The 18,442-nt window shown below is 38.2% G+C and overlaps 1 protein-coding gene across 1 annotated transcript in view; it reads right to left on the bottom strand.

Annotated features, from left to right (window-relative positions):
* NDUFS4 (NADH:ubiquinone oxidoreductase subunit S4) overlaps nucleotides 1-17,328 on the bottom strand; it is a 107,001-nt gene extending 89,673 nt beyond the window's left edge. Inside the window, exon 1 of the mRNA XM_040262270.1 lies at nucleotides 17,194-17,328. Within this exon, the coding sequence (XP_040118204.1) occupies nucleotides 17,194-17,291 (98 nt within the window). The 5' untranslated portion in view covers nucleotides 17,292-17,328. The remainder of the gene's footprint in view (nucleotides 1-17,193) is intronic.
* Between the last annotated feature and the right edge of the window lie 1,114 nt (nucleotides 17,329-18,442).

Genomic DNA, 18,442 nt, shown 5'->3' with positions numbered 1-18,442 from the left:
GCCCAAGAATAGATTAAACTATAAAATAATTATCAATAGATCATCTAAAATGAGATCATTCACTTTGATGAAATAACATACATAAAGCAATTACCACAGTGTCTAAGTGTTCATAAATTATAGCTATTAAAATTATAGGACTTCCCTGGTGGCTCAGACGGTAATGCATCTGTCTACAATGCGGGAGACCCGGGTTCAATCCCTGGGTTGGGAAGATCCCCTGGAGAAGGAAATGGCAATCCACTCCAGTACTATTGCCTGGAAAATCCCATGGAGAGAGGACTCTCAAAGTAACAGGTCACAGAGACTCTTTTGAGTTATAAGGAAGCCTATAACCAATACCTTTGCTGCTCACATTACATTCCCTTGACCTGTTTTTCATTTCAGCCCCAGCCCCAGAAGCTCAGACTCACATCATCTTCCAGTATTCCAACTGAAGTGAACCCATTATGCCTCAGGGTCTTAAGGAGCACTATAATAACTCAAAAGCACAAAAAAAGCTAACACCTTCAACCAAAAGCAAACAAGAACCAGTGGGTAACTGTCCGAGTGTTCCAGCTTTCAAATGGATAATACTGAAAGGCATTCTGTATGATTCTTAAGTGATTCCATTGAAATTAAACCTCTTACTGCTCACTGCCAGCAATCTCATTTATCACCCTTTTTTCCTCCTTCCCTGACTCACTCCAGAGCTCCTCACTTCTAATTCCTAGGTCAGTTTTCAAATAAACCACCTATATCCATGTTTTTGTTTCATACTCTTCTTTGGGAAATGCCAATCTAAGACAAAGCCCACCCATAAGACCCTAAGAAATGATCATCCAGCCTCTGCTTGAACACTTCTATCCTACTATGTTCATCCTCAAAGCATATGTTCTAAGGGTTCACATTCTAGCAAAGTGCAGAAATGCAATCTTGGAGACTAGAAAAGAATTACAAATATTTACTGAATGAGTGAACAAACTTTAACAAGCAAAGTGCCAGAGTTCTTTAAGAAAAAGGTTAAGAGGTCAGTCTGTACAATATATACAGACATTATTTGTTCTCTGTACATGACTGAGCGACTGAACTGAAGGATACTATAAAATATTACTGGTTTTTAATTTTTCTTCAAGAGGCCCAGCTTTCATTACAACTGACTTCCAGAGTTCCTATAATCTACATGCATGATACCTGTAGGATAACTTACATGTATCCTGTTGTATGGTACAACAGGAATAATAAAATTACAAACAATGACCGTAGTCTGTTTAATCTGACTCAGTAGAATATTCCCAAGTTTAAATATTCCCAAGATATTTAAACTTGGTACCAAAGAAAGGGATTTTTAGTCCCTTTCTAATGATAAAACTATGAGATATAAGCCTGAAAACACTTCCATCAGCTATATCTGCCACATTAAAAAAAACAATCTGACATAGTAGTTGACAAATGACAGAGACAAGTTAGAGAATCTGGCAGCTTTCTAGCTCTGATCCCTGGGACCAGTTAGCTACCCTTCCCCTTCCACTGCTTGATGATATGAGTCAATTGCCTTTTCCTGACTGTGCTACCTGTTTGAGTTTCTAGGCTTCTGTAACTTGTAACTGAGAACAGTCTAAAACAAGAGCTAGTATAAAGAAAATGTTGCATAAGATCTAATGCTCTCTATGGAGGGCTACAAAGCCTGGGATCCATGAATCCTCTAGAAATCTCAACTCTCGATTTTATATATTTCTAGAGATATACACATCTCTAGAAGGAAGTCAAAATAAAACCCAAAATAAAACTCTGACTTCTATACCCTCTCAAAGAAATTAAGATCTATTGATTGGTGGTCTAAACCAAGGACTCGATGTATTTTTCTGCCAATTAACATGGGCAACAATCTTCCATCATTGATGTAATAATTTTCTACCAAGGGAACATGTATTTTCTTTGAAACCCTTTCTCTGGCCCATTTCTAAGATTCTTTCTCTGACCACAGTTAAGAATCAATGGTTTAGAATATGATTGTATGAAGAACTATTGGGAGTCACTTGATCTTTTATTCAGATGTGCTAAAATATGAGCAATTTTAGAACTAGATAATTCATTCTAGGCTGGCTGGCTGTGGTAAGATGTAATAAGAACACTCTATTCTGTCTCTCCCACTGAATGCAATCATAATCTCTGGACATGATACACGGAAAAGTTATTTTAACACTGTAAAGTAAATAGCAAGCAGATTAGAGAAAGGTTTTCAGAATTCAAAGTATCACTCAACCAGAGACGAGTCTGTCATATTATTTTTCCCTCTAGTATCCCTTGCCTTCTGCTTCCCTGATTATGCTAAAGCCTTTGACTGTGTGGATCACAACAAACTATGGCAAATTCTTAAACAGATGGGAATATAAGACCACCTTACCTGCCTCCTGAGAAATCTGTATGCAGGTCAAGAAGCTACAGTTAGAACCAGACATAGAACAATGGACTGGTTCCAAACTGGGAAAGGAGTACATCAAGGCTGTATATTGTCACCCTGCTTATTTAACTTATATGCAGATTACATTATGTGAAATGCCAGGCTGAATGAAGCACAGGCTGGAATCAAGATTGGTAGGGAAAAATATCAATAACCCCAGATAGGGAAATGACACCACCTTTATAGCAGAAAGCAAAGAGGAACTACAGAGCCGCTTGATGAGGGTGAAAAGTTGGCTAAAAATTCAACATTCAAAAAACAAAGATTTTCATAGGCTCCAAAATCACTACAAATGGTGAGAGCAGCAATGAAATTAAAAGACGCTTGCTCCTTGGAAGAAAAGCTATAACCAACCTAGACAGCATATTAAAAAGCAGAGCATTACTTTGCCAACAAAGATCCATACAGTCAAAGCTATGGTTTTTCCAGTAGTCATGTATGGATGTGAGAGTTGGACCACAAAGAAAGCTGAACGCTGAAGAACTGATGCTTTTGAACTGTGGTGTTGGAGAAGACTCTTGAGAATCCCGTGGACTGCAAGGAGATCAAACCAGTCAATCCGAAAGGAAATCAGTCCTGAATATTCATTGGAAGGACTGATATGAAAACTGAAGCTCCAATAATTTGGCCACCTGATGCAAAGAGCTCACTGGAAAAGACCCTGATGCTGGCAGACTGAAGGCAGGAGAAGGGGACAACAGAGGATGAGATGATTCAATGGCATCACCAGTTCGATGGACACGAATTTGAGCAAGCTCCGGAAGTTAGTGATGGACAGGGAAGTCTGGTGTGCTGCAGTCCATGGGGTCACGAAGAGTCTAACATAACTGAGCGACTGAACTGAACTGACTGATCCCTTGCCTAAACTTAATGCAACTGCAAACTTAGAAATGAGCACTTCAGGAGAAGCATTCTATCCCAAGAAGCTAGAAAGAGAACTAACAGAAATGTTTGACTGTGTAAATCATCCACTTTTTTTCTATTTACTTTGTTTTCTCATGTACCAAGTGGTATACATGGAAACCTAAAAGAGCCAAAAACTAGAAGCAAGGAAATCTTTTTCTCCATTCATTGAGGTGTTGGTCCTATCTTCTTATTAATAGAATGACAACCTCAATGAGGTACAGAGATTGGACAGAAGAAATAAACAGTCCCTATTCACAGAATGCATGATTACCTACTTTAAAAAATCCTGAAGAATCTACAAAATACATAGAGAACTAATGAATAAACTTAGCAAGGTTGCCTGCAAAGTCAAACACACAAAAATCAATCATATTTCTATACATGGCAATGTTCAATTAGAAACTGAAATCTTAAAAACAAGGTTATTTACCATAGCTCCCCCAAACTGAGATATGTAGGCATAAATAGAACAAAACATATAGGATCTGCACATTCAAAACTGTGAAACACCAATGAAAGAAATCAATAAATACATGGAGACACATCCATGTATATGGATTGGAGGGGTCAACATAATAAAAATGACAACTCAGGACTTCCCTGGTAGCCCCGTGTCTAAGTCTCCGATTTCATAATGCATGGGGCCCTGGTTCGTTCTCTGGTCAGGGAACTAGATCCTCATACCACAACTAAGAGTTTGCATGCAACCAAGACCCAGTGCAGCCAAATAAATATTTTATTTTTAGAAATGACAACTATGCTCCAATTTTGTTGTTGTTGTACAGTTGCTAAGTCATGTCTGATTCTTTGCAACCTGATGGACTGTAGCACACCAGGCTTCCCTGTCCTCCACTGTCTCCCAAAGTTTGCTCAAACTTATGTCCATTGACTCAGTGATGCGAACAATTTCATCCTCTGCCACCCACTTCTCCTTTTGCCTTCAGTCTCTCTCAGGATCAGGGTCTCTTCCAGTGAGTCAGCTCTTCACATCAGGTGGCCAAAGAATTGGAGCTTCAACTTCCACATCAGTCTTCCAATGAATATTCAGGACTGATTTCCCTTAGGATTGACTGATTTGATCTCCTTGCTGGAGGGATCTTGAGGCACTCTCAAGAGTCTTCTCCAGCACCACAATTCAAAAGTATCAATTATTTGGTGCTCAGCCTTCTTTATGGTCCAACTCTCCTCAAATTAATCTATAGATTTAAAGCAATACCAATCAAAATCCCAGCTGGAATTTTCAGAGATATGGATAAAATGATTCTAAATTTTAGATGGACAAGTAAAGGAACTCAAATAGCTAAAAAGTTTTTGAAAAAGAATGAAACTGGAAGAATCACAACTCCTCAATTACAATACATTAACCATAAAACTATAGTAATCAAAGTCTGTGTGGTAATGGCAAAGGGATTTAGATCAATGGAATAAACCCTGACAAATATTACTGAACACTGACAAAGGTCCAAAAATAATTCAATTATAAAAGAATAGTCTTTACAATAAATAGTGTTGGAACAAACGTACATCTGTATGCAAAAAGATTAACCTCAACTTAAATCTCACATTTTATATAAAAATTCACTCAATATGATCATAGATCTGAATAAAAATATTTCAAAGCCTCAATAAGAAAACAGAGTAAAAAATATTCATGCCCTAGGGTTAGGCCAAGAGTTCTTAAATACGACAACAAAAGTACAATAAATAAGAGAAAGCAGCTGGTGAACTGGACTTTATCAGTATTAAGAACTTTTACTCCTGAAAAGATACTGTTAAAAGAATGAAAAGAAAAGCTACAGATGAGCAGAAAATATTTGCAAACCACAAATCCAACAAAGGACTTATAGCCAGAGTATTTTAAGAACTCTCAAAATTCAACAATAAGAAAATAGACACTTCAACTTAAAAATGGGCAAAAGATATAACAGACAATTGGCCTCAATATTATCAGCTATCGGGAAATATATATTAAAACCACAACGAGTTATCCATAATGGAAATGCAAATCAAAACCACCAGACACCACTTCATACTCACTAGGACAGGTATAATAAATACAGTAATAAGTGTTGACAAGGTTGTGAAGACCCTCATTCACTGCTGGTGGGGATGTAAAGTGGTGCACCCAGTTTGGAAAGAATCTGGCAACTACTCAAAGGGCTAAACACAATGTTATTATATTATCCAGCAATTCAACTAATCTGGATATACCCAAAAGAATGAAAATCTGTGCCACACAAAAACCTATACACAAATGTTCACAGTATTGCTGTGTGCCTTTGCAACCCGAAGAACTGTAGCCGGCCAGGCTTCTCTATCCATGCAATTTTCCCAGTAAGAATGCTGGAGGTTGTTGCCACTTCCTCCTCTAGGGGAATCTTTCTGGTCCAAAGATTGAACCCATGTCTCTGGTGTCTCTGGCATTGGTAGGCAGATTCTTCACCCCTGGGCCACCTGGGAAGCCAGTGTTCATAGAACATTATTCATACTAACCAAAAGGTAGACACTCCCAACGTCCATCAACTTGTGGATAAACAGTGTGATATGTCCATTCAACAGAATATCATCCATCAATAAAAAGGAATAAAGTACTGATACATGCTACAATTCAGATAAACCTGGAAAACATTAAAAGAAGCTAGTCACAAAAGGTAACATATGATTCTCTTTGTATGAAATGCCCAGAGTAGGCAAACTTAAAAGACAGAAAGCAGATCGTGGCTGGCTAGAGCTAGAGAAAACGAAAAACACACAGTGAAGGCTAATGAGCACAGGATTTCTTCTTGGAATGATGTTCTAAAACTGACAGTGAACAGTAGCAGTTTACAACTCTGCTAAGTCGTATCTGACTCTTGTATATCCATGGACTGTAGCCTGCTAGGCTCCTTTGTCCATAGGGTTCTCCTGGCAAGAATATTGGACTGGGTTGCTATTTCCTTCTCCAGGGGATCTTCCCAACCCAGGAATCGAACCCAGGTCTCCTGCACTGCAGGCAGATTCTTTACCAACTGTGCTATGAAGGAAGCCCGTAAATATACTGCTGCTGCTAAGTCACTTCAGTCATGTCTGACTCTGTGCGACCCCCATAGACGGCAGCCCACCAGGCTCTGTCGTCCCTGGGATTCTCCAGGCAAGAACCCTGGAGTGGGTTGCCATTTCCTTCTCCAATGCATGAAAGTGAAAAGTGAAAGTGAAGTCGCTCAGTCGTGTCCGACTGTTCTCGACCCCAGAGACAGCTAGAAACCATCAAATCATACATTTTATATGAGTGAATTATATGAGTGAATTATGTCTCAAAAAAGTTGTTTAAAAAATACAACGAATTATTATCACCAATTAAAATGGTTAAATTTTAAAATACCAATGTTAATAAGGATACAAAGCAACTAAATTTTATACATTGCTGCTGGAAAAGCAAAATGGTACAACTACTCTGGAAAATAGTTTTGCAGTATCTTATAAAGTTAAAGAATATTACCTGAGGCTTCCCTAGTGGCTCAGTGGTAGAGAATCCACCTGTCAATGCAGGAGACACTGGTTCAATCCCTGGTCTGGGAAGATCCCACACGTCGCAGAGCAACTAAGCCCATCTGCCACAACTATGGAGCCTGTGCTCTAAGGCCCAGCAACTGCAACTAGTGAGCCCACACACTGCAGCCACTGAAGCCCCCTTGCAGTCTAGAGCCCATGCTCTGCAATAAGAGAGGCCGCCTCAATAAGAAGCTCACACACCAAAATTAGAGAGAAATCCCCACTCACTGCAACGAGAAAAAAGCCTATGCACAGCAATGAAGACCCAGAACAGCCCCCAAAAAAGTGTATTACCTATGGCCCAGGAATCTCCCTCCTAGATATATATGCTAGAGAAATGAAATGTTTACACAAAATCTTGTATACAAATGTTTAAAAGTGGCTCTATTTACAACTGCCAAAAACTAGAAATAATTCAAAAGACCTTCCAGGGGTAAATGGATAAACTGTGGTACATTCAAACAATGGAATATTATTTAGCAATAAGAAGAATGAGTTATTGATATACACAACTTAGAAGACTCTCAAAGGCATCATGGTGAATGAAAGAAACCAGTTTTCACAAGATTGTATACCATATGGTTCCATTAATATTACAGTCTCAAAAATCACAAAACTAAGGAGATGAAGAAAAGATTATTTGTTGCCAGAGATTACAGGGAAAGAGAAGGAGTTTTTTTGGGTAAAGTATTTTGTTATTCTGTACCCTGATGACTGAGGTAATCACACAAATCTATACATGTGTTAAAATTCTAAAAACTGTTCACCAAAAGAAGATAGTGAATTTTTCTTAATAATTTAAAAAATTTAAAAATGTTAAATCCAATCAAGAGTCAACTCTTTTATGATTTCAATTCACTAAACTACCACATTTGATCATCTCATTTAGTTTAAAATACAGTATATAATTCAAAGATAGATACTGGAAAAATGAAATACATCCTAAGGAGTACCAAGAAGTAGTAAAGCATCAGGAAACTTGGTCATTAATTAGGGGTAAACAAACTAGACATGCTAAGCCTGGAGCAAGAACTCAGAGGGAGAATGACTGATGACAAATGTCTTCAATTAACTAACAGACTGACATATGTATAAGGGTTACAATTTTTCCATATAGTATTAAAGAGAAACTTCATTTACCAGTAAGTCTAAATAAAAGTACAGAGGGCTTTCTAAGGCTACCAGAAATTCACCGTATATTCCTCAAGTGTTAGATAATCAAGAAGCAGAAAGTTCTGGGGATTCCTGCATTAAACAAAGGATCAGACAAGATGGTCCAAGAGTTTTCTTCCACCTCAAACATTCTATGAATCTAGGAACTATAACTTCTACAGTTAACCTACCTACCAAAGTAGAAGACACTGAAAATCAAAAGAGTATCCCAATCAAAAAGGTATCCCTTTGTGTAAAATATCACCTTTCATTGCACAAAAATATTTAATAGTACTCTAAGTTTCCAATTTTAAAAAGACCAAATACAAAACCTTAACAAAAGCCTTATTAAGACCTATTTTATTTCTCTAAATTTCATTTGTACTAAGGACATTAAATTCAAATTATTAATGACTAATTAAATCTAATTTCATTAGACATAAAAGACAAAAGTTACAAATATAAATTTCACACAAACATCTATAAGTATATTGAAGAAATTTCTTGAAAAAGTACTCTTTCCACACAAAGGGTGGTAGTCCTCAAAAGAGCCAAAACATCTGTATTCACTTTAAAGCTCATCAGGACAGACTGACATTTTTAGGAGAAGCATATGGCTTGCTGAACAGTCATCTAGAACAGGATCTTTTGTCTAGTAAACCTATTCAAGGACCATTTACTTATGTATGGAGTGGCTGAATAAAGAAAAGAACATATTTTTGAGTCCTAGAAAACACAAAGAATTAAATCCTTCATCTAGCGTTGTTAAGGATACAGCAAAACACATTACAGAAGCAGTCAGATCTTTACTCTCAGAGATAGTGCTCTCACACATCTGAAACAATTCTAAGAAATCACTGAAACAAAAGAACTCTAGAAAAGCTTTCTTAGAGAACTAAATCCAGCCAAAGACCACCTCCCTAAAAAAGTCATTTCCATTTTAAAGGATAAAACACTTTCTTCTTAAAACTCTGAAGGGCAGAGTTCAACAGCTGCGCTATATTAAACCTGAGCCCTTCCAAAAGGAAGAACAAGAGTCTCTGGAGAGTGAGTAACATGGCCTGCTTTCTCCAAAATTATCAAAATGCCTGCTTTGCCTCAAAGGAAAGTATCTCCTAGAAAAAGCCTCTATAAAATACGTGGGTAAAAAACATAAAACTTAGATTAGGAAAATATACAAAAAAAACACCATTTTTGCTGGTTTTTTAAAATCTCCACCTAAGGTAAAATGTCTTTTGACATCCTTCAAGATATAGCATGGAAACTATTAAACAAAAACAGCAGTTTTCAGCCTTCCCTTCCCTTCAGAATCACTACAGAGCTAGATCTCAACCTAAACTTAGTGAACCAATATATACTGGGACCAAGACATCTGAATTATTTATGCACACAACAGGTGATTTTGATGCATAGCAAGAGTATAAAAACAACTGAACTAGAGCACAATCCCATAAAGGAAAAAATTTAAGTCTAGAGAATAAAGTCAAGAAAAAAAGGTCACATTTGAGCAACTAGTTCTAAAGAACCTTAGTACTTTAATCTATGAAATACCATTTAATATTTAATACAATATTAAATATTTAATATAACTTAAATTTAATATTTAATATAATTTAATATTTAATCTATTAAAATACTCAGTAACAGAATTTGAAACAAATTCTGAATTGTTCTCATGCCATTACTTAAAGGACAAAAGACTTCAAATAGTTTGCTAAAATATCCAAAGATTCGGATGAAAGTTGTTACGAAGAATATGATCACTGCAAAGATTCCATCAGGGTGTCTGGATATTGTAAATTGAAAAAAAAGTTATAATAAAGAGCTCATGTAGGACAGAGAAGCCTGATGGGCTGCAGTCCATAGGGTCAAAAAAGAGTCAGATACAACGTAGTGACTAAACAACAATTATACGTATTATCCATCAACATTTTAAAAGTTCAAGGCTTAATCACAATAAAGTAAATTTCAGCCACCAACAAAGCTTTAATTCTATTTTATACAAAATTCTAATAGGTTTATTTGCTCGGTATTCAAATCCATTATAAATGAAAAGCAGTAATGGAAATGCTAAAGGGGAGCAGACCAGTCAAGGAAGAACACAAAAACACTATTAAAAAAGACACAAGAACTCAGAAAGCATAGCAGGCACTTGATAGTTTTTAAAGGCAGAAAATTCAATAACTTTTTCCCAATGATCACAAGGGTAAGGAAGAAAAATATGTTCAGTATTCCTTGTTCAATATATATTACATGGATTTTGTTTAAGAGGGAAAGACAGTATAATCATGAAGTTACCTACAGTGTCTTATCAGAAATAATGACAAACTTTAGGGGAAAGATCCTTAACACACACACACACATACACCCACCCACACCCACCCACACCCACCCACACACCCCACCCCCCCCCCCCCCCCACCCCCCCTTCCTCAATTGGAGACTCTCATTATATATAAGGAATAGTGGAAAGTAGAGAGCATCAGAGTTTTTCAAATAAAAAATATACCTTGCTAAAAGGAAAAAAAAGAGAAGACAAGTTATTTGTCTTCACTAAGTCCCATTACTATTATTAACTTTTAAAAACTTCAAGCAGATTGCAGATAGCAAGTCTAATAATCACCTTTAGTTAATTACTTTTATTCCTAAAGAGTTCAGAGGTTCTGTGAGTACACTTTCTCAAATAAATTCATTTCCATGTCTTTTTTAAATTTGAAAACAAAAAAGGCATCAGGACACTTCTCAAAGAAATGTATGAATACAGAAAAGATCTATTCATGAGACAACTTCAATCCAGAAGTTAACAGAGTTTCAGGTGAATATCCTAAACTCAGACCACTGCAAATGATTAGAAAAGAATGTGTGTTGTAGATATTTTATATCCACATTTAGTAGGTTATTGCCTATCTGGTTTTCACTGATGAGGCTATTAATAGAAATACTACCTAGGGCTTCCTGCTTTTCCTTACCATCTCTGAATATGTATTTACTCATCTATGTGTTAAGTGTTATTACTGTAAGACCCATTACACTAGATGCTATGAAGTATAGAAAAATAAATTAAAAATTTTTTATCCCTCCAAAAGCCTGTGACCTAATTACTGATATATCAGTGCACATACCAAAACCTGCTTATTTTCATGTGTATGTGTAAGAGTCAGTATAGGCTGTTACGCTGAGGTAGTCGACAATCCAAACATCTTTGTGGCTTATAACAAATTTTATTTCTTAGTCTCTCTATATTTTATATAACCTATAATAATCAGCTCTGCTTTTCCCCATGTTATCTTTATTCCAGGATCTAGGCTGAAAGGAAAAAGCCCACCTGGGACAGCAGAGGAAAAAACAACATGGCAAAACATGGGAAAGTTCCTGGAGCTAGTGTCTGACGTGACCTAGCTATTTCTGGTTAGGATTTCATTGGTCAAAACAAGTCATTTGGCAAATGGGGCAGTGATGCATAACCCTGTCACAGGGAATGTAAATGTTATAAATAATAATATCATCTACCACGATATCCATCAACAAGATTAAAAAAAGAAAAATATTCGGCCTATTCAAACCAATAATAAAATCAGCATATATTTAGGTAAAATTTACTAGTGCCGAGACATTATTCTAATATTAGACTAATTAGAATTAGTCTCTGCACAATTGCACTCATCTCACAGGCTAGCAAAGTAATGCTCAAAATTCTCCAAGCTGGGCTTCAACAGTACATGAACCAAGAACTTCCAGATGTTCCAGCTGGATTTAGAAAAGGCAGAGGAACCAGAGATCAAATTACCAACCTCTGCTGCATCATCGAAAAAGCAAAAGAGTTCCAGAAAAACAAATACTTCTGCTTTACTGACTACACCAAAGTCTTTGGCTGTGTAGATCACAACAAACTGTGGAAAATTCTAAAGAGATGTGAATATCAGACCACCTTACCTGCCTCCTGAGAAATCTGTATGCAGGTCAAGAAGCAACAGTTAGAACTGGACATGGAACAATGAACTGGTTCCAAATTAGGAAAGGAGAACATCAAGGCTGTATATCATCACCCTGCTTATTCAATTTATATGCAGACTACATCATGCGAAATGCCAGGCTGGATGAAGCACAAACTGGAATCAAGGTTGCAGGGGAAAATATCAATAACCTCAGATACACAGATGACACCACCCTTATGGCAGAACTAAAGAGCCTCTTGAAGAAAGCGAAAGAGGAGAGTGAAAAACTTGCTTAAAACTCAACATTCAGAAAACTAAGATGAGGGCATCCAGTCCCATCACTTCATGGCAAATAGATGGGGAAACAGTGGAAACAGTGGCAGACTTTATTTTTTGGGACTCCAAAATCACTGCAGATGGTGACTGCAGCCATGAAATTAAAAGATGCTTACTCCTTGGAAGGAAAGTTATGACCAACCTAGATAGCATATTAAAAAGCAGAGACGTTACTTTGCCAACAATGGTGCATGTAGTCAAAGCTATGGTTTTTCCAGTAGTCATGTACGGATGTGAGAGTTGGACTATAAAGAAATTTGAGCACTGAGGAATTGATGCTTTTGAACTGTGGTGTTGGAGAAGACTCTTGAGAGTCCCTTGGACTGCAAGGAGATCCAACCAATCCATCCTAAATGAAATCAGTCCTGAATTTTCATTGGAAGGACTGATGCTGACGCTGAAATTCCAATACTTTGGCCACCTGATGCGAAGAACTGATTCACTGGAAAAGACCCCGATGCTGGGAAAGATTGAAGGCAGGAGTAGAAGGGGACAAAAGAGGATGAGATGGTTGGATGGCATCACCAACTCGATGGACATGAGTTTGAGTAACCAACTCAATGGACCTGAGTTTAAGTGAACTCTGGGAGTATTGGTGACGGACAGGGAAGCCTGGAGTGCTGTTGTCCATGGGATTGCAAAGAGCTGGACACGACTAAGTGACTAAACTGAACTGAGAGTGCTCTAGACTCACTCTAGAGCAGGAGCTCAGAGTGTTAAAATATTTAACTAGTTTTTAAATCTAAGAGGAATTCAACAAATATGTCTGCTGATGAAAACAGACCAACTAATTATGGATATTTTTAATGAGGAAAATAAGCAAAACAATGAAACCTATTAGAAAACACATTAACACATTATAAAACACTGCAAGCTCACAAAACTTGGTCTTGATACGTTCCAGACAGCAAAAAATAGCTGCCCTTCAGAGAGAAATTTGTTTATCCAGCAGAAGCCAATCTACTGACTTTAAATGTCCTAATAGCTGAAGCTCCAATACTTTGGCTAACTGATTCAAAGAGCTGGCTCACTGGAAAAGACCCAGATGCTGGAAAAGACTGAAAGCAGGAGGAGAAGGGGCAACAAAGGATACGACAGTTGGATGGCATCACCAACTCAATGCACATGAGTTTGAGCAAACTCCAGGAGATAGTGAAGGACAGGGAAGCCTGGCCTTCTGCAGTCCCGGGTTCCAAAGAGTCAGATATGACAGCAACTGAAAAACAAGTGTTTCTCAAATTTAGGCTGAGACAGTTTCTCAGCAAGGTGTAATATACAGAGAACTCTTATCAAACTTAGTACCTCTTACTCATTGAAGGTTCCTGCAAACTCACAATTTCATACTGGCTTATCTAACGCTGAAAAAGAAAACAGAGCAAGAGAATACAATACAAAACAGGCCTCACAAAAAGGCCCCATACATTTAGCTCCCACCAGTATTAATAGCACACCCTCTGAAGAACCTAAGGAGCTATTTGAGATAAACACAAGACAGTCCAATCGAGAGAAGTGATAGAACAGGGCTAGATGAGATAAGTATACATGAACAGGTTAAGAAAACAGAAACACTGTATCAAATGTCCTGAGTACTAAATACTGCTATTTTGAAATAAAATGCCATTTTTCTCTGGGCTTCCCTAATAGCTCTGCTGGTAAAGAATCCACCTGCAATGCAGGAGACCCCGGTTTGATTCCTGGGTCGGGATGATCTGCTGGAGAAGGGATAGGCTTCCCACTCCAGTGTTCTTGGGGTTCCCTGGTGGCTCAGCTGGTGAAGAATCTACCCACAATGCGAAGAGACCTGGGTTCGATCCCTGGGTTCCGAAGATCCCCTGGAGAAGACTAATATCTAAATAGTTAAACTTACTCTGGACAATCCCTTAGGAAAGTCAGGGAAAGTAAGGAAAAGTACAGGCCATATATCCAGGGTTTTCTCCCTTCTCCTTCAGTCCAGGAAAATAAGAAGCACCTGGAAACACACTCACTCTAGAGCAGGTGCTCAGTAACTAGATCAGCTGAGATCAACTACACCATTTAGTTTTTTCTCTGTCTTGTGTGTACATGTTGTCTGGCTTTTTGGTCTCTTTGGTTTTTTACAGATATACTGCAGTTAAATTCATACATTAATAAGTTAATGTAACAGTTAACTGCTTCTTTCCTTCTGCTAACAGGTTTTTGGTTTTTTTTTTTAGTATTTGATCACTACTCCCTTCCTTACCAAGGGCCTTACTGATTCTCCCCTCTCATTTTACTCAAGTGATCTGAAATGTCACATCATTTGCAAATAAAGTAACAAAATACAATGAATTTGAGATGTATATTTCCCCATTAATTGGCTCTCTTTCCACACTCCACCTTTCAAGGGATTGTCCAGAGTAAGTTTAACTATTTAGATATTAGTCTTCTCCAGGGGATCTTCCGAACCCAGGGATCGAACCCAGATCCTCATTAATCACAAGTCATAATGTAGAGATTTTAAGGATAAAAAGCAAATAGTAGGTAAGAGAGAAGTGCCATACATTTCCCTCAAGATGAAATTAACAACATAAGCTCTTTAGGGGAAAAAAAGAAAAAAAAAATAGTAAAGAAAGCAAACAAATGTATCATTTGACTTGTGTTTAAAATTCGCTTTGACTTTTAAGAATTTTAATATCTGAAACTGGAGAAGGAAATGGCAACCCACTCCAGTATTCTTGCCTGGAGAATCCCATGGATGGAGGAACCTGGTCAGGCAACAGTCCATGGGGTCACAAAGAGTCGGACACAACTGAGCAACTTCACTCAATATCTGAACAGTTCATCTTTACATGGTTTAAAGTTTTATTTTCAAATCTCTTCTAACACATTTGCAAGCAGAAACTCTTTAAATGTGGATAAGACTAATTACCAGAGTTTCCAAAATCTAGTATCTTAACTTCAACTACTGTAAATTGCTAACAAAATGGCTGTGACTTAGACAGCACAGCCATGTTTTGTTTATTTTTGGCCACGCCCCAGAAGCTTGTGGGATCCTAGTTCCCCACCCAGGATTGAAGCTTGGCCCTCCCCCAGTGAAAGGGCTTCATTCTGGCTTATCTAAGCACTAGTGTGTGTTAGCTGCTCAGTCATGTCCGACTCTTCGCGATCCCACAGACTGTAGCCCACTAGGCTTCTCTGTCCATGGGATTTTCCAGACAAGAATACCGGAGTGGATTATCTTCCCCACCCAGGGATCGAACCCTGGTCTCCTGCATTGCAGGCAGATTCTTTACCATTTGAGCTACGGGGAAGTCCTTCTAACCCTTAGAGCACCAGGGAATTCCCTACAGTCACGGTTTGATTGGCCATGGACCCTTCAAATTTGCTCTCAGTTCTAGGGCTACTGTGAATTACTTGGAAATACAAAATTAATCTCCATAGTATCTAGGAGAATAGCTAACCTGGGTCACCTCTATTCTGGACCTAGGTTAACCAGTGGAGTATCTTAGAGAAATACTTGCCATTCTTTAAGTTCCCCATAAGTAGGACAGTTAATTACAAACATATTTTTCAATGACACTATATTATGTATATGAGCTTCTCTGATGGCTCAGAGGTAAAGAATTCGCCTGCCAATGCAGATAACACAAAAGATGCGGGTTCCATCTCTGGGTCAGGAAGATCCCCAGAGAAGGAAATGGCAACCCAATCCAGTATTCTTGTCTGAAGAATTTCATGGACAGAGGAGGGGGCTACAGTCCATGGGATCGCAAGAGTCGGACACGACTTGGCAACTAAACAGTAACAGTATTATCTATATATTGCGTTCAAGACTTTTAATAAGCCACTGACCCTACCTAGGGCATTTTTCCCACCCATCATCCACTATTTAAAACCTAAATAAAACTTATCTCCAAAAATCCTTTTTAATTAACTCTTTCCAAATCTCTGTATTCCCTTCATGTTTAATATAACACTAAACTAATTTCAATAGTCTTTTCAATTTTTAACACTCCCATCCCTCACACCCGCTTCAGTTCTGTCCATCCAGTCTTTGCATCGCTGTTCTAAGCACTCCTGCAGAAGACAATCAACAAAAGCCCTGGTTTATATTTATACTAACAAGCTGTGAAAGCAGCAATTTAACAAAATAATAAATTTTTCGCAGATAAAAATGCTAGATAGTATGTGTGTGGGCGCGTGAGCTGTTGTGTTATACTAAAATCAGGAAAATTCAGAAAAATAGGGAAATGAAGGATTAAGTAATGCAGTCAAAAAAGAAAACACCATCACAAAAATGCTTCAATGCAAAACAGTGAACAACAACAATCTCTGAATTACAGTGAGGCTTTAATAAAATTCTAGATGGGAAAACTCTCGGCATTACCACCAGCCTTTTAAAAATTACTTTCCAGTATTACTAGCAGCGGTAATTTTACTAAAATTGAATACCAACCAAGTTTTCCTCCCAAGCAGCCTGACAAAATGTTTCAGTTCAGAAACCTAAACAATACCACTTCAAGTCGTGGAAGGGAGAGATTCAACCCTCCAGTAAAAACTGGAGTGATGGGCAAACAGGTGAAAAACGGACGGTTTCAGAAAGTGGGGAAGAAAAATGAGACTCCGCCTCCTCTCTGGGGGCTCAAGCTCGGTTCATAGCTTCGGAGACAACCCCATATCCTAAACCCTCTCCCATAGCCGCAATGCAAGTTCCAAGAAACCAGGGGTCCTCCTCCCCTCTCCCCGCATGCACGCCCCCACTCGCCTGGCCAAGCTCCCCTAGATCGCCCCAAATCCGCCCGCCCTCTTCCCGAGGAAAGGGTCAGCAAAGGACGTTTTCCCGAGGCCTTCTCCGAGACCCAGCTAGCAGAGACCTCCGCAAAGGTGGAGAGACCCGAGAAGGCTGAAGAAGAAGCCTCATAATCCTGTTACCTGGTCGAAACCTTGGAAACGGAAACGGCAGCTACAGTCGCTACCCTTCTCCCCGACAACGCTTGCCTCAGCGCCACTGACATTGAGACCGCCGCCATCTTGCTACAGGCAGACACTAGGACGGATCACCGCAAGGGACAAGCTTCCTTCGTTTTCAAGCCCATGGAACCGCAACGCAAAAGAGTAGGGGGTTTTGGTTAACTTCATTATTGTTAGCTGTTTTGTTAAATAATGGAGTTTTCAAAAGAGGTGCAACGTTTGGTTGCAAGAGATAAGAAGGAAAATGGACGGAAGAAAAATGCAAGAAGTGCATTAAGTGTAAATATCAACCTCATAAAGTAAAATCCTTGTCTGTTAGGACTGGTTTACATACCGGTTAATGAAGAGACCGAAAGAAAATGCTTGAAAATTTCAACACCTGCAACTCATAATTTTTTCAAAGGACTCAATATAAGGGGCTGAGGCCACTAGAAGAGCCAGAGGGCTTGTTGGTTCTTGAGAACCTAAAGTAGTACTTTTCCAAAATGTTGCCAGATTCAGTTTGCAAGCCCTCGGGAAAGGGCTGTGTTCAGTTTGATGTTCTGTGGTTGATAGTTATAATGATCATATTTTCCAAATGAAAAATCTAGACACATGGCCTGACGAAAGTTTTTTTTTTTTTTGACGTGTGTATTCATATGAAAAATTTATGAAACATACTATATTAGTCTTTTCCCAATAAATCCTGAACGTTTAATCATAATTCATGGATACTAGACATACAAAACAAAAATTATCTTCTGAGGCAATTGTAAGAAATATGTTGGTGTTGTGGGCTACTAACCTTAAGAACAATGATTAACTGTGGATTATAAAATAAAAAGCAGGTTCGTTGTACTTTTTTTTAAGTTAGAATGCCCCTGCTTTTAAAATTAAGCAGGTGAAAACAATTTTTATTAAAAGAATAGTATTAACAGGTGGATGGGGAATGCCTTGGTTTTGCATTAAAGCCAATTAAAAGAAAACGAAATACATAAGGGAAAGGGGTTAAGAAAGAGATTGCGTAGGGAGTGAAATGGGATGGGTGTTTAAAATGGAAGGAGACATAGGAATACCTACGGCTGATTCATGTTGCCGTTAGGCAGAAACCAACACAATGCTGTAAAGCAATTATCCTTCAATTAAAAATTAATTATTAATTAAAAAGATTGAGCACCGCAGCACCTAGTACCAGAGAGAAAGCCTTGTCCAGGGAAAGAGGAAATGCACA

Source organism: Oryx dammah, unplaced genomic scaffold, assembly GCF_014754425.2.
Source record: "Oryx dammah isolate SB20612 unplaced genomic scaffold, SCBI_Odam_1.1 HiC_scaffold_20, whole genome shotgun sequence".
Lineage (NCBI taxonomy): Eukaryota > Metazoa > Chordata > Mammalia > Artiodactyla > Bovidae > Oryx > Oryx dammah.
The sequence above is the reverse complement of the archived record's forward strand: the minus strand, read 5'-3'. Positions and strand labels throughout refer to the sequence as shown.